Genomic DNA, 12,381 nt, shown 5'->3' with positions numbered 1-12,381 from the left:
CAATCAAGGAATAATCTATAAATATGCAAGACAGGTTTTAAGAACATACTACTGTTATTCCATCTACATGATTTATTTGGGAACATTTTAATATATGCCTGCAAGAATCTTGCAAGCCCTCCATGTTAAAATTCTGCTTACAGAGTGTTAATGGACAGGTATTAAAACATTAAAATAATTAAGTCATTGATACAATTCAGTGGAGTCAAAAGGCTTCCTTAAATTGCCTTATAATTTAGAGCAGGAACTTCATTAATCAGAAACAAAATAATGTAAGATCTATCAAAGATAATGTTATGGTGGGGGCAGTAATTTATTGTGACAGATCTTTACTCTCTGCTAGATACTTTACCTAAAAAAATGTTATCACTGTACTTGAGCAGCAGCAAAAGTAATAACGCAGGAAAACGTGGCAGCAAGCTATTTGACACAGAAATTCACAGGCCTATTCCCAGATGGTCGGGATCCTTGCACTATGTTCAGGATTCATACACTCGACTTCAAAAGATGGCTGTTTCATTGTTCATAAACCTTAATGAGCACTTTGTAGCAAATTTCAAATCAAATCTAGGAGGTGACACAGATTTTTGTTTGTTTTTTTTTGCCACAGACCAAGATAGCAGGTAGAATCTAAATCTTTGGAGAGTAATTCCTCTTAAATAAACATAAACTCTGAATTGACATTACATAAAATTACTCCCTTATAATATCTCCATTTACATCTTTCTTTCCCTTCCTTCTCAAGAAAAGAGGATATTCAGTAGAGCTTTAGTTATCTATTAAGAGTGTATTCAGTAACTATGACATGTTCCAAAATCATACATTTTCAAAATCATAGAATGGTAATAATATTACTACATCAATGAAGTTGAAAGGTAGATCTCTCTGCTTGGGAAATCTAACTCTCCATCAAAACAAACTTGTAACAGCAGCTACTTTTTTTTTTTTTTTTTTTTTTTTTTAAGATGGGTAAGATGTTCATTTCTTATTTTTTTGAACAGTTGTCTTGCCTAGTATGCAAATGTGTATTATCAATTATTTGTATCTACAAGAATGTTTCTTACATTTCACATTCTGAATTTCTTTTTTACTTATCCATGACTACTGCTCTATTATGTTAAATTACTTATGATTCTTGCATATGATGCTTTGTTTCAAAACCTGATCTTGTTCAGGAATAACTGCTTTACTTCACACTTGAATATGGCATATATATCAATGCTTTGCATCGCCTCATTCTCAGCATGGCACTAGAGCCTATACAGCTCATGGACAATACAATTTTGCAATGGGTTGAAGAGCTTGGGCAAACATTCAGTTCTAATGTAAGATCTTTAAATTCCCAATGTTCTGAAGTATAATTAAATCTACAGAAAACAGAGTTCACAAGAGAAACTCAGTGTGTATGTATCTTAGTTACTATCTCAAATATCTCCCAAAGGTGAAAGATGAGTTAACCCAGTATTTTGTTCAGTACAATGTTTATTTATGAGAAAAACAGAAGCAAAATGGCAGGAAAGAAAAGGAAGATGAAAAGGGAAAAGAAGAGGAAGAGGGAAAAAGAGATACTAATGTGGTTAAAAATACCTGACTCATGCTCTCATTCTTGACTGTAGTCTAGCAATGCCAGCACTTTAATTTTAAGAATAAATTTAGCAACAAAGCTCTTTGAAGTTTACACAACACCAAAATAAACTGTAAGCAAACTGAGAAGATGGAATTGAAATACACAGCCAGGGGTTAAAAAAAAAAAATAGTAAACACAATCTGCATCATCTATTGCTCAATAACTTACAGGTCCATACAAGGAAAAGTACAGCAAGTAAATATCCACCTACATAACCAGTTTATTTGGAAGAGATATTTTTTCCCCTTCTAATTTTCAAAAAGATATCACAGAATATTTTTCCCTAAGATGTTTTAGAAAACATTGTTTTTTTCTTCATCTCTGCACAGCATCAGCTACCACACTTCAGGGAAAAAACACCTCACTGATGGCTAAAACAGTCACTTGTTTCATAATGCAGTTAAACACTACATGTACTGAATACAGGAATAAAAGCAAGCCCTAATCCTCCAGAGATTTATTCCTTGTTTTTAAGTATAGGAATATGTGAGTCATCCTAATTAAGTCATTAGGATTATCCACTTTAAGGTAATTGAGACTATACTGTACATTAAAAATTAGAAACCTACATAAGTTTTTCCATGTTTAAGTAATATGTTATTTTGCACCTATTAAACATGAAATATATATATATCTTAAAAGGATCCAGTATATAGCAAAAGGTGATTTTCTGTGTGACTGTCCATCCGGACCTCATACATCATGCAAACAGATGTAAAAACAAACATACATTTATTTATTTATTCATTAGCTCTTTCACAAAGATGTAAACTAAGAATGAGCAAAAAATGCAACCCATCCTCCACAACTTCTCTTGTTAGTTTCAGCCTCTGGGTGCATTTTAGAAGGCATTGTAGATCATCTTTACCTGGGACTGCATTTGTATTTTATTTTTAAACAGCTAGCATGATAGGACTTTATTCACTACAATGAGAACATGGGTAACAAGAGTCCATATAGAAAACGTTTCAAAGTTAAAAATAATTTCATTCCTTTTTGGACAGGCATTTTCATGCCAGGTTCTCAGAATAACTTTGTTATCACCATCACATATTTTGTATAAACTAGGCTGGTATAAGCTGCTACACTAAAGAGAAGAAAACTGTCATTGACACAGTTAATAAACTATCCATATTTTAGAAACTCTACATTATATACTAATATTTTATCAGTGCCATCATAAGGACAGTATTCACATATAACCTGAGCCCACTGCCCTTAGTGCTGTAAACCCATCACAACTTGCTGTCAGAAGTACATTTAACATCATCTGATTGTCCAAAATGAAGATCTGGACATTTACCTCTCTTTTGTACAACTCTCAGAAGCAGAGAAGATCAGATTGTTCTACAGACAGTGAACAATAACTTACAGATTGCAGTGGGACTCCTGATTCAGTAAAATCCTCACCCTGAAGTGACATACAACAAAGAAATGTCATGCCAATGAGGCAGAAACTGATGCAGTCATCTCTTCTGGTGCCATGTGTTGGTTTCCTTCCTGAAGTAGCTATTAACCAGAACAAAAGTTAATGTCTGTTAGTTTTTAGGAATAAGGCATAAGAGGCATAGATAACGGATAGCATGGTCCTATAAATAAAATAGTCTGATTCAAGAGGCAATTAGATAATTCATCTTCACTACTGTGCATACAGTAATAGCCTTGTGGGTTAGCTTGCTCTGTATGGCTCAAAAGCTTCTTTTTCTGCCACTTCATAGAAGGGTAATTTTGACTTTAGAGTTCTCCTGTTTTTTCCTGACTAGGTACACTCCCACTTGTTAATACTGGAGTAGTTACCACACTTTGAGTGAGGAAGATGTTTTTTGGAAAGGATAATTTTTTAATTCTTTGTTACTGATTCTGCTTTAAAAGTAAAACCTGGCTGCCTAATATGATGCCTTTTCCTGTGTGCCCTGAGTTCACTTGCCTGTGGCACGTTCTTGCCATGTAGTGCAGAGTCAGAACTTCTCTGGGCAGTAAACAGGTCATTCACAGCAAAGATAAAAAAAAATCTATTCCAGATTTATACAGAGAAGGACTTAGCTACACAGGTTCACATAGCCCAGGTATCATCTGTCTGAACTGGAGGAACAGAGGCTGAATGGAATTTTTGGCAGGCAAGTTCTTTTGATTAACTGTTTAGAAAAAGCCACAAAATGTTACCTTTCTTGCCCAATGGGTGAAGAAGAACCTCAACCAGAATCACAGCAGGTAGAGCTCTGGAAGGACTTTCTCATCTCCAGTTTATTCCCTGGAATAATGGTTAATATTATGAGTAATAAATTCCATAGTTATCCCACTCTCCTACAGTGTCCACTGTTTTTGATAACTGATTTCATGAGCAACCACATTTGCTCTTTATTTGACGTATGTCCATGAGACCTATGTTTGGGTGCTGCTGAAACTTCTAAAAAGCACTATTACAACCCCTCCATGTACAACCTCCAGCTTCATAGCAGATGGTCCCAAAACAGGGCTGTGAACCAAAGCCACAATAGGAACATTACTGGCTTATGGGTTTTTCAGTGAATCTATTTACATTTAGCAGCTGTAACACATCTGTGTGCCCCATCATTGACACCAAACAATTTTTATGCTAAGTAAGAATAAACAGTGGAACAGCCAGGATGCTCCAGGGAAGGGAGGAAAAAAAAAAAAAAAAAAGGACTTGTCCTAGATCACAACAGTTTTATTCCTTGTGCAGCTACTGAAGACACATTAAAAGATAAATAATATTACAATAAACATTTACTGTAATAATATGTAATATAATATAGGTATTACATATATATAATGTATATTATATTCATATATTTATATGTGTGTATATATGTATATTATATTTATATATATTTATTACATAATAAAACAATAAACATACAATAAACAATAAACATTTTAGTTTAATAGTTGCTTGTAAATCCAGATAGTTAACACGTATGGGATAACATAGAATAAAGCATTAAAGTAGTGTAAGGAGACAGAAAATAGATGCCAGCAAATCACCAATAGCATGGGTAGGATGACAGCCAATATAGAATCATAGAATGGTTTGGATTGGAAGGGACCTTAAAGATCATCTAGTTCCAACCCCTCTGCCATGGGCAGGGACCAGCTGCCAGCAGAAAGGGACCATCAGGATCAACAAATCAGGTGGGATCCACCAAGATGACCCCCCTGGCATGATAGGTCTTTCTGCAGACAAAAACAGAAGCTGCGTGTGGTGTTTGAATATAGTTGCTGCTTTAATGCAGGAATTCCCCTGTTCTACCAGGGTCAGCAAAGAAGGGGTAAGCGCCCAGAACTTGACTCAGTGCATTGCCCATAGGCAGATGTCTAGTTATTGGCCCTGGACAGGCCACCCCAGGCAGTGGTGGCTCTTTCTGTTCCTTATCGCTCCGTTCCCATTTCCAGCCCCTGCATCTCCCCACACCACACACCAACCAGCTGCAGGCCAGTGAGAGGGACACCTCATTGTGAAGATCCTCTACCGTTCTGTGCCAAGTGTGAAGAGCTCCTTGACCCTGAGTCAGAAGAATGTTTTCCAGCCCCTGGAGGACTTTTGTAGATTTTCTTCCAGCTCTCGTTTGTGCTCCTACAGGTTTCATCAGAGACTGACAGCAGAGCAGCTGCAGTGTTCCTGTAATAGCTTTTCCAATGCCATGTGAAGGATCCAGGCCAATACTGACTTCTTGCTACTCCTCTTTCATACATCCAACATCACACTGAGGCACAGAATGACTCTCAAGCCGTTCTGAATGATGTTTTGTGAGACACGATCTCCTGTCCTGAGGAGCATGTGTTCCTGGCTCTCAGGTGTGGTACTGTGGATGCCTCTTCAAGCACAGCAGCTGGACTGTGACTATTTAAGCTAATGATCCTGACAGTTTTGCAGCAGTAATCTGTCCTGCTCAGTCCTTGTGCCATCTGCAAGCACTACCATCAATTTTATGGTTGTCATCCACATCTTTACTAAAATGATTGCCTTGCTCTCTGCTTCCATTTTATTGTCCAGGAACCACATTGACCTTCATCTCAAGGTGCTGGAGTTGGTAAGGAGACCTGTCACAAAGCCAGAGACAGCTAACATGGCCTGTTAACCCTTGGTTACATCACTAGTTTAGAGCATTTACTGATCTCTTTGGTAGGACTGTTTCCACATTGACCTGTACTCTGCTTATCTGCATGGTGCTGCCATGGCACCAACTTAAAACTGCATGAACCTGGCCTGGACCCATGTGGATACTTTGACCAGCCCCAGTCTCTCATGGCAAAGACCACGAGTTTTTCTAGCAAGACTGATTTTCTATGCCAAAAGCCATTAATTACAGTGTTTAGCCAACACTTAGCTGTAGGAAATCAAATTATTCTTCCCATCATTTGATATGGGTTTGTGGCTTTCCTTTCTCAAACGCTCACAATGATTTCATAATCCCTCAGTCAGTTGGGATTTTCCAAGTTTTCAAGACATTCCAGATCTTACCACTCACAACTCAGCCAGCTTTCCAACTAATTCCCTTGGGAGCCCCAGGCTGAAGCTTCTCGGCATGCTGATTCAAAAATATTCAGTATTATCAGACATCCTGCTTGCACTCTCCTCAGTGCAAAGTGACAGTTTCTCCAAGGATACAGCCAGGCTGGAGCAATACATGGATGAACACTGCCAGATTTGCAAAGAAAAGCTTCTCAGAAAGGTGCATACAACCTTTGACTCTATGTTCCAGTTTGTTGATTCAGTATTCTTTAGATTAATGTAAAATAATGAATAAACTCTTATATTATGAAGGGAATATTCTATTGTGAAGAGAACAGAAAGACACTGACACAAATGCCATGCTCCTTCACTCAAAACAGGAAGGGGCTCCTTGTATAAGAACTCATAGCTTGAAAGGACCAAATTTGTGAGATAATGAGCTCAAGTATAAAGATGAAACTTTAGAACCAGATACTAGAAGGCTACTGCACCTCATTTTACCTTGGTACAAGAATTATTACAAGGAGAGCTTTCGTTAATCCATATTTCCTGCTCTTTTATTGCTACCTGCTGGTTAGAACAGCTCATCATACTACTCTGTTACTATGCTACTTGTTACCATTTTCCCTGGCTAAACTCAAAGTCTCAATGTTCATTTTAAAGTAGAAGTAATCCCTTCACTTGAAGAACTTCTGAAAAATCCTAATGCCTCAGGGAATTTTATGCTATCAGATTCACAGACACTAGTTGTTTTTGTTTTTTTGTTTTGTTTTGTTTTGAGAAACAGAATGAAGTTTGAAATGCATTGCTTCATCATCTTCAAAATGGAGCATGAAATTAATTTCTGACATCAAGCATTTCTTGTATTAACTCTAAGATACAAAGAATAAGGTAGAAGCAAGAAAAGAAAAAAAAAAAAAAGTAAAGATAAAACATTAATGATGGAAAGAAGATGGAAACAATAATTTGGAAAACTTAAATTTTCAAGATAAACTTGGAAAAGACATCTAATACCCTCATAGAATTAAAATCAAATCATTGCCTTTTTATGATATTTTCCTCTTTTTTATTCTCCTGGACATTACTAAGGGAGGCAGGCTTTCTTGTCAGCCTGGGCAAAATCATCCTTTACTAACTATATACTGGTTCCAGCTCTACCACTACTCTGCCCTTCAGTTCTATCGCCCAAAATTTTTGGCCTGAAATTCCTTTAATGGCCTGAAAGCTACTAGGAACAAAATTAATCTGTATCACTCAACTCTGCAAACAGATAGAGCCATAACTGTCACATTTCCAAATGAAGACAATACAAGATAAAGGGAAGCAGCATGACTTGTTTTGAAACAAGTATGTATGTATTTAGAGCAAAGAAAGGGAAGAAAGATGTGACTGAACACTGCCGGGAGTGTATACAGAAAAGGAAGGAGTCAACAAAGAGACAAGGTCAGGGCTTATGGATTGGCAAACATCATTTCCACCTTCTTTGAAAAGCAAACTTTTCAGAATAAAAAAGGACTAGAAATAACAATTACATTATACACAAATATTTCAGATAGTCTAAGGACAAGTCTGGCTCTTAAGCATTGCAAAATTTCCCCTCAAGCCATGGAAAAGAGTGCCATGTACACCTCTCTTCCAGTTCCATTTCTTTCCATTAGTGTAGGAGAGACAGCCTTTAACAGAAGCAATAACATTATACTGATGACTCTTAAGGAAATAGTTGTAAGGCTTTCCAGTAGCAGTGTGACAAGCACTGTCTTTAAACATTTAGGTTTTCTATATTTTTAGAATATCTTCGATTTGTTTATTTATTTGTTCATTTATTTGTTAATGACCTAGAAATATAACATATATGTATATTATATAATGCTGTACATGTAGTACATAACACTGCACTACAGTACTTTTATTTTTTTAAGTCTTTCTTTGAATTCCTTATTTTAATCTTGTGTCTAGGGACCAAGAAAGCTGACGTGCCTTTCTTGGTAGTAATGTACCAAGAAACTGCCTGGATCTAAAGAAATGAAAAGCATTGTTTACAATCTAATTTAAGTAGGTGTGATAGAACATGCATATTTTAAGGCAATAAAAAATTAGTAACAGAGATAATCAGCTGCTTTTGTCATGACAATAGCTTCCTTATTTACAGTTTTAATAATGAACCATGAAGGAACGATACCTCTATTTCTACAACACCAAATAAAATTCCCTGAAGAGCTAATCCTATAAAACAATAATTACTTGTTCAAGTTAGAACTTTAGATTCTCAATACTTCTAAAGAAAGTCAATCACTTGGAAGTTAAGCATGGTCATAAGAGACTGAACAGGGAATGAACTACAGCAGCTCCCTTACTTGTTAATATATGTGCAGAATTGTGTCTCAGATTATGATGCATCTGTTTTCCAATAACATCCTGTTTTCACAGTAGAGCTTTGTTGAAAAAGAAATTCATTATATGGCAGATTTTGATATTTTCACAATTTGTTTTTGTCCCCATAAGCTTAAACCACTTGTCAGCATAACTGACAGGGAAGTTGTAGGAGTTAGTTAACAAAACCTGGCTAGTTCTCTCTTGTATTTGGAGTGAATTAGGAGGCTATATCCAGTTCATATGATGTTGTGGACAGTACAAAACAATTTCTATTTTTAATGGGTCTTGATAGGAATAATTTCAACCATCAAAATATGAATTTTTGCAGTAAGCATGCAAAATTGTTTTTGGATAATTTCTCAACAGATGCATTGGTTGTAAATGAAGAGCTTACTATACCACTAATTTTATTTTAAGAAATTCTGGAAAACTGAGGCAGTTCCAAAGAACTGGAGGAGTGCCATCTTTAAAATGTGTAGGAATATTAATAAGCAATGAATACCAGTTGGTGTCTCACAGAAATATGTCCAATAAGACTGTGGTGACTTCTGTTAAGGATTACTGAACAAAGAATTACAAAACGAGTAGTATTGGTTTGATTGCTAATATCCAATTTGTTGACATGTAGGTTTCTACAAGCCACTTGATTTAATACAAGATAAATCTTTATTTAAAAATAAATGTTATAGATTTAACAGAATATCTATTAAAATGGATTGAATACTAACTCACTGACAGATTTTAAGAACCTATTAATGGGAAGATATTGATGAATGAAAACATTTCAAGCACAACCTTACAAGCTATATCTGTACCATGTGAACTTCTGTGTTTACACTGAAACTTGCATATTGCACAGTTAACACAAGTTCATCCACCCTGATTCCTCTGAATTTTCTTTTTCTTATTGTGGGATCCCATTCCATCCCTTTATCTATCTCATATAACTCTGTGCCTCGACCCCATATCCTTTTTTGCATAAATATTCCCAATCATGTTGCTTTCTGCTATCATGTTCAGTGAAGCATTTTATTAGCCCTCTGCAACCCTGAGAAAGGATTAGATGAAGAGGGCAGTGATCTGAGCAACCCCAAATCCATCTTCAGCAATGGAGGAAGTTACAGCCATCCTCAATTCACTTTGATGTCAAATTAGTCTACAGCAGCTGTAAAGTCTCCTTTTTTAGAAGGTATTATGCTGTAATCTGATACATTTCTTGCAGCAGGAACACTCTTGCTACAAGGTGTTTGTTTGAGTGCACATCACTCCCAATTTTCATGCATCACTAGATGATCAGTTTGATACTGAGGTAATTATCACCATAATTCTGAATGATAAATATTCTAAAGTGGTATGTACCACAGATACCTCCCATGTCCTCAGCAAGTCTGCATGACACCATCTAGTTCTGTAGTCATTGTAGATTAAATTCATATTTCTTTCAATGTCCATCTTTGAGGTCCTTTGCCTATGTCAACAAGAGGATTATCCCATTATATAGAACAACTCAAATCACTGAATTTGGTTTATCAATAATCCATTAGACATCTTTCTTTTTCACAACTCTAGACTATTTGAAGCGGACACATGAGCATTCTCTTCTCATCAATGACAGCAAACTTATTAAGAGAGCCGTGTGTACCATGAATAATGACATCTATTTCTTCATAAGGATTTTGAATCACTAATTAGCATTAATCACTAAACCACTGCAGGATTTCTTTGTGGTTTAAGTGTAGATCTGAGAGATGATACATGTTTCTCCAACTGCCTATGGTCCATGTCTCTCATTTTCCCACTCACTTTCGATCAACACTGTGACATATCCAACAGGTATACCTGATGTACCTGGCAGTAGATATTTAGCGTATCAGGAGATGTCTAGCTTATCTCCTCTCTACCTAGTTGTCTGGTTAAATCCCTCTCCTAGGAATTCACGAGGATGTGAATTTCATAGAGGTGTCTGACAGAACCTGGTTGCAACCTGGCTTGGATGAAAAAGTAAAAAGGGAGACTGAAAACATGACCCAAAAACTTGAAAACAGTTTTCACAATTCAAGAGTTAGGTGCAAGCTAATCAGTTGACTGACTGGAAGTTGAGAGGTGTACATAGGAACTTCTGCATGGAAAAAATACTTGACAGAGAGAGGAGAGAGAAACAAAATTTGTACTCTTGGCTAATAGCCCTCTTCTGCAAAATAAAGTGAAACAGGAGTTGAGCATGTCTCTCCCTGGCTTGTTCATTGCCTCTAATACTAGCAGACTTAACATCCCATCTCTGTGAGACAGTTCTTAGCCCTCTGAAGTTTAGGGCATCAGAATGGCTAAAGCTAGGAAAAAAGGCAGTGCAAAATATGTAATGAAAAGAAAAAAAAATCACACCAGAAAACTGGAGTTACCCTGGGATTTCTTTATTTTTTCAGACATCTGCAGAGAATAAAGACACATTATCTTTGGATCTGAATCATTCCTCATATTGTCTTAGTTGCTGTAACACAAATACTAGATGAAAACAGAAACAGGCTCTAAACATTAGATTTTTCTTTTCTGCCTCAACTACGTTTACTGTTAAAGATATTCCATTACAGCAACCTAGAAATATTATTTTATAATAAAAGCTTTATTAGCATGGGATCATTTTCTGATATTCAAGTTCATATTGAATTGATGTTTCCATTAGAAATCCCATTTTTCCATGGTCCCTGCAACACTTCTAATTGTGTTGAGCCATTATACATGAGCTCTAAAAAGCTCTCAGAAAAAATCAGGGTTTCTTTTTCTTTTAATTTTATGTTGTTAGCCATAAATAACTGAAATCTGAGAGGTCATTTTTGAATGCTAAGGTTTAAGAAAATATCAGTTAGACATAGTCTCAGGGGCTGTTCTGCTGGAATAGAATAATTAAATAAAGGGGAAAAAGTGTGAAATCTAAAAAAATGAAAAAATAGAAGTGGGAACAAGAATGCTTATGAATAAAAAAAAGACTAAAAATAATCTTCTAAAGTAACTCAGACGTGATTAAGATATATCCACTGAACTTGTATGAAATTCATTACCTTATCTTGTTTTTATTGCTTTATCAGATTAATATTTCTAAATTTTACCCTTTCTCTTAAAAAAAAAAAAAAAAAAAAGTTCTCTTTGCAGTAGTCTATGATAAAAGCATGGGACAAATACAATTTCTTCTAAGCTATGTTGTTACACTTATTGAAACAAACACCCATCTTGTACCTATGAATACCTACAATCCAAAAGGTCTAACTCAGTAGTGGCTGTAATTTACCATAGTATTGAAAGAAGTATACATCCACAGCAGGTATGTAAAAGACAGAGAGTTTATATCTATCAGACAGACTATCCTGACCAAACTTCATCTTCTTTATGGGTAGCTGCATTTTCTAAGGTCTGAGGTTTGTTATGACTTTTAAGATCTAGGAAGAAAAAAACAGTTTACTACTTTACTTGAGAGTAGCAATAGAGAAAGATAAGAGGGATGATCCCAAAAGCTCCTTCCAAAGAGTGTTGCCTTTATAAGAGTCAGGAAGGAAAGCTGTACATAATACTAGATCCTAGAGGAAGCTTGCAAATACGTAAATGCAACAGTATCTACAGAGCAGGTATCTACTGTTATTAGAAATTTTGGAGAAGAAACATCCACAAAGAATACCCCAACTTAAGGCTGTGGGATAAGAGAGGCTCCAATACATAAAGTTTATTAACAGTATGCATCTTCATCAAGTTTGTACATTGGAAGAATGAGGGACCCTGAACCTAGCTGGACTAAGTCTCCCAATAATCAAATACTGGCTCTGACTTGGTCTGACAATGTCTAAGAGCAATTCTATAGTTCAGGGTAGATGGAGCTGGCATCTAAAACTGAGGCTGACTGAAATGATGAGGTAGAATA

At 36.0% G+C, this 12,381-nt stretch overlaps 1 protein-coding gene across 2 annotated transcripts in view; it reads right to left on the bottom strand.

Annotated features, from left to right (window-relative positions):
- Positions 1 to 12,381, bottom strand: part of LOC311437157 (uncharacterized protein) — a 146,440-nt gene that overhangs the window by 111,278 nt on the left and 22,781 nt on the right. For both annotated transcript variants that reach the window (XM_084520069.1, XM_084520070.1), the window contains exons 5-6: positions 3,791 to 3,878; positions 3,000 to 3,136 (exon numbers count right to left, since the gene is read on the bottom strand). In XM_084520069.1, coding sequence (XP_084376195.1) covers positions 3,861 to 3,878 — 18 coding nt within the window. In that variant the 3' untranslated portion in view covers positions 3,000 to 3,136; positions 3,791 to 3,860. The remainder of the gene's footprint in view (positions 1 to 2,999; positions 3,137 to 3,790; positions 3,879 to 12,381) is intronic.

The sequence above is a fragment of the Aythya ferina genome, assembly GCF_964211825.1.
Source record: "Aythya ferina genome assembly, chromosome: 5".
In the NCBI taxonomy this organism is placed as follows: Eukaryota; Metazoa; Chordata; class Aves; order Anseriformes; family Anatidae; genus Aythya; species Aythya ferina.
This window is presented reverse-complemented; position numbering and strand designations above follow the sequence as displayed.